Here is a 3772-nt window from a genome sequence, read left to right on the forward strand (position 1 = left end):
CACAGGTCATCAATTCGAAAACACTGGAGAGTCTAAGAGAAAACATACAATAAGTCCCCCACCCCACCCCCGCAGTCATTATGTAGAAAAGAGAGAGAGAAAATCCCCTCCTCACCCCGCGGGCCCCTTTTGTGTTGTTCCTGCCAACGCAGCAGCCCTCCTGCTATATAGACGCGCGCCAGGGCAGCCCATCACTGACATCCATCAGCAGCCATGGGGAAGGTGAGCCCAGCGCAGCCGCAGGCCAGGAGGGGGCCCCGCACGCTGGGGTCCTGGGCCAGGCCTCTGAGCCTTTCCCTCCCTTGCCTTGCAGATCACTTTCTACGAGGACCGGGGCTTCCAGGGCCGCCACTACGAGTGCAGCAGTGACCACCCGAACCTGCAGCCCTACTTCAGCCGCTGCAACTCGGTGCGCGTGGACAGCGGCTGCTGGATGCTCTATGAGCAGCCCAACTACGCGGGCTGCCAGTACTTCCTGCGGCGCGGGGACTACCCCGACTACCAGCAGTGGATGGGCCTCAGCGACTCGGTCCGCTCCTGCCGCCTCATCCCGCACGTGAGTCCAGCCCCCCAGGCCCTGCTGGGTCCTCCCGCCACATGAGCGCTCCAGACCCGGCTTTCAGACTACCGGGCGGCAGCCTTCTGTTGCTGCTCTATGTTCTCCTTTCCTTTCTGAATATCTCCAAGGTTTTCTTCCACTGAAAATGTGGTGCAGTGCTTTTAATTTAAAGGTTTATTTTGCTTTGCTAAAATTAAACTCACCTCTACTGGGAAAATTCACGGTGTCCATGGCTCTGGTGACAAATAAAGCAACATGTTGAAACTGGTTCATCAGGTGTCCTGGGGCTAGTTCCTCGGGCTACTTCTCTCTCTTCATCTGTAAAATGGGGCCAATAAAAGTAGCTAAGTCATAGGGTCAGAATAAGGCTGAAAGCAGAGTACCTAGCACATGGCAAGCCACCACTTCTCCTATGTTAACTATTTATGAACATCAAGTCCAGCTTTTCCTTCATTCAAAACAAATAACCAACGGGCTGATTCCGGCAGCTCCTGCAAAACCCACTGTTCCCCAAATCAAGCCCCTGTGGCCTGAAATCCCACAGTTGGGGATTCTCTAATCTATGACACAGTCCTGTGGAAATGTGCCACTTTTGCAAAGTGTGAAACCCACTCAGACTGACTCAAACCCACGCCTTGATGGACCCAGAGGAGCAGGAAGAACCTGAAAGTCCCAGTTTCTCCTTTCCCGTCTGGACTTTTCTAATTACAGACTAAACACCCCAGTCATTAGCTTCTCATAAAAAAAAGAAAAGTCTAGAATGGTTGCTCCACATGCACCAGACTGCCGTGAAGACCAAATTAACTGATGTATGTGTGGGTCCTTTCTCAACTGCGGGAGATTCCTTATTAGCCATCTTTCATCCTGCGGACGATCGCTCGTGAGAACTTCTAAAGACCTATCAGCAGCGGGAGCAGGAAGATACTGAGACGATCGGCACCTTCTGGAAGGGACATAAAAGTAGAGCAAGTGCTCAAGGAAAAATAGGCAGGATTTGCTCCAGACAAAAACGTCTAACTTTCCATATTTTCTAAGGTTTTATGCTTCCTTGGTCCTGGGCAGGTCTCCTTCATGATCTTTGGCCCCCATTACATAAGCAGACTTGCAGAAGCGTGTATTAGAACTGAGAAATAAATCTCATCTTTGTGATGCCTCTTGCCTTTCAGGATCTCAGAGTAGCAGGGCTTAAAGTAGATGAAAGGGACTAGGGGTCACCTGGGCTAAACTTTCTTTTCGAATTGCTGCCAGTCTGCGACTTCACCTGAAGGAAAAGCAACTTGGCTTCCTTTCCCACTAGCTTCTTCTAATACTCTTGAGATCAAAATTATAACCTTCTTTTCCAAGGGATCCTTTTAAAATTTTTATTTAAATATTTAATTATTTTTATGCCATCCAAGGATCACTTCAGTCCACTATAAGCCCGTAAAGGTCAGAGAAATATAGATATACATAGTTACTTAAGAGTGATACTAACTAGGGCCAGCATGTATGATTTATATAGGTTGGGGCCCTAGAAACGCTAGGGAATGCATGCATAATTTGATCTAGGAGAATGATGCCTTCTTCAGTTTTGCAACGTACAACTTATTTAACTTATTTAACTGTACACAGCTGCCCTATCTTTAAAACTGCCTATCTTTAAAACTTGTCATCTTTGATATAGAAAAGATAAAGAGATGTCCGTTCCCCCTGTGGGGTGTGTGACTGGTTGCAAAGGGCTAGGTTTTCTGACTTCTCCTCATCTGCTGATTACTAAACCCACAGACCAGCTCCCACAGGATCAGGATCTACGAGCGAGAGGACTACAGGGGCCAGATGGTAGAGATCACGGAGGACTGCTCCTCGCTTCATGACCGCTTCCACTTCAGTGAGATCCACTCCTTCCACGTGCTGGAGGGCTGCTGGATCCTCTATGAGCTGCCCAACTACCGGGGACGGCAGTACCTGCTGAGACCGGGGGACTATAGGCGCTACCACGACTGGGGGGCCACGAGTGCCCGAGTGGGCTCACTGCGGAGAGCCATGGATTACTATTGAAGTATTTGTACTCTACCCTGTTCTCCATCTGGAAACGAATAAAATATTTCCTGTGTGTTTGATGCAATTATGTGGTCCTGTTTGCCTTTTAGGCTCAGGAGAATGCAAGCTGGGAATAACATGGATTTGCACAGATCAGTGGAAAGGGTGGTATGCGGTAGCAGTTGAGAGCACAGCCTCTGGAGTCAAATGCCTTGTCCAAATCCTTACTAGCTATAGGTGATGGGGCAAGTTCTCAGCATTTCTGTGTCCCAGTTTCCCAACTTGTAAAACTCAGGGTAATAATATTCTTCGTCTCACAACGTTATAATGTGGAATTCATGAGTTTTTATTTTAGAGTCACTGACATAGTTTAGCTTTGCATATAGTAGTTTCTAGGAAGGTGTTCTATAAGCTTGCTGGCAGAAGCCCTCATCACCTTCTTCGTACTCTTCCTTAGTAGACATCTCTTTTGGAGGTTGTATTAAGTGGGACACCTGAGTGATAGAGTTAGATAAGTTTGCTAAGATAACTGTGTCTGATATGACTTAGGTCTTAAACGTATGTGACTGGCTGAATAGATTTATTATTTATGTATCCAGAGCATAAATATAAGAAAGAAGTGTCACGTAAGCAAAAAACCCAAATGACTCTTCCAAACATTTTTCTACTTACGGGAGGTACAGAGCACTCAGGTAGTGTGTGCACTGATGAGAATGAGCACGGAGTGACAGAAGTAAAGACAGGTGGTTGCATGATCAGGAAAGTAAAATGCAATCACGGCAGATGAAGTTCCTCAAATGAAACCTACTTGGGTATTTTATTACATCACAAGATTTTAAGTGTAAATACTAGACTTCTCCATTTCAGAGGTTTATCATGTACGTGAGAAAAAACAAATTTCTTCCTAGCTTAGGGGTTTGTCTCATGGTAAAAATGGCAACATCTTGTTGAAATATGGTCTTGGGGAACTGAAGGGCCATTATTATGAAAGAACCACTGCAAGTGATTTTCTATTAAAAAAAAAGAAGAAGAAGAAGAAAGAAAAGAAAAGAAAGGGAATATGTTCAGCTAGGAAATACATTGTTTCCCAAACCTCAAACATTAGACAGATTATTTATGCCTAACATTTTATTTCGCTAACACCCGTGCATGCTCCAAGGCATGGGGAGAAGCTCTATGGACATTTAAATCTGT

General features: G+C 46.0%; 1 protein-coding gene across 1 annotated transcript; it reads left to right on the forward strand.

Annotated features, from left to right (window-relative positions):
- Window positions 1-211: 211 nt before the first annotated feature.
- On the forward strand, window positions 212-2657 carry LOC116597213 (gamma-crystallin F). The gene is made up of 3 exons (XM_032354611.1): window positions 212-222; window positions 314-556; window positions 2324-2657. The coding sequence occupies exons 1-3, from the start codon at window positions 214-216 to the stop codon at window positions 2594-2596; spliced, it is 525 nt and encodes a 174-aa protein (XP_032210502.1). The 5' UTR covers window positions 212-213; the 3' UTR covers window positions 2597-2657.
- Window positions 2658-3772: the final 1115 nt, after the last annotated feature.

This window comes from Mustela erminea, chromosome 8 (genome assembly GCF_009829155.1).
Source record: "Mustela erminea isolate mMusErm1 chromosome 8, mMusErm1.Pri, whole genome shotgun sequence".
Lineage (NCBI taxonomy): Eukaryota > Metazoa > Chordata > Mammalia > Carnivora > Mustelidae > Mustela > Mustela erminea.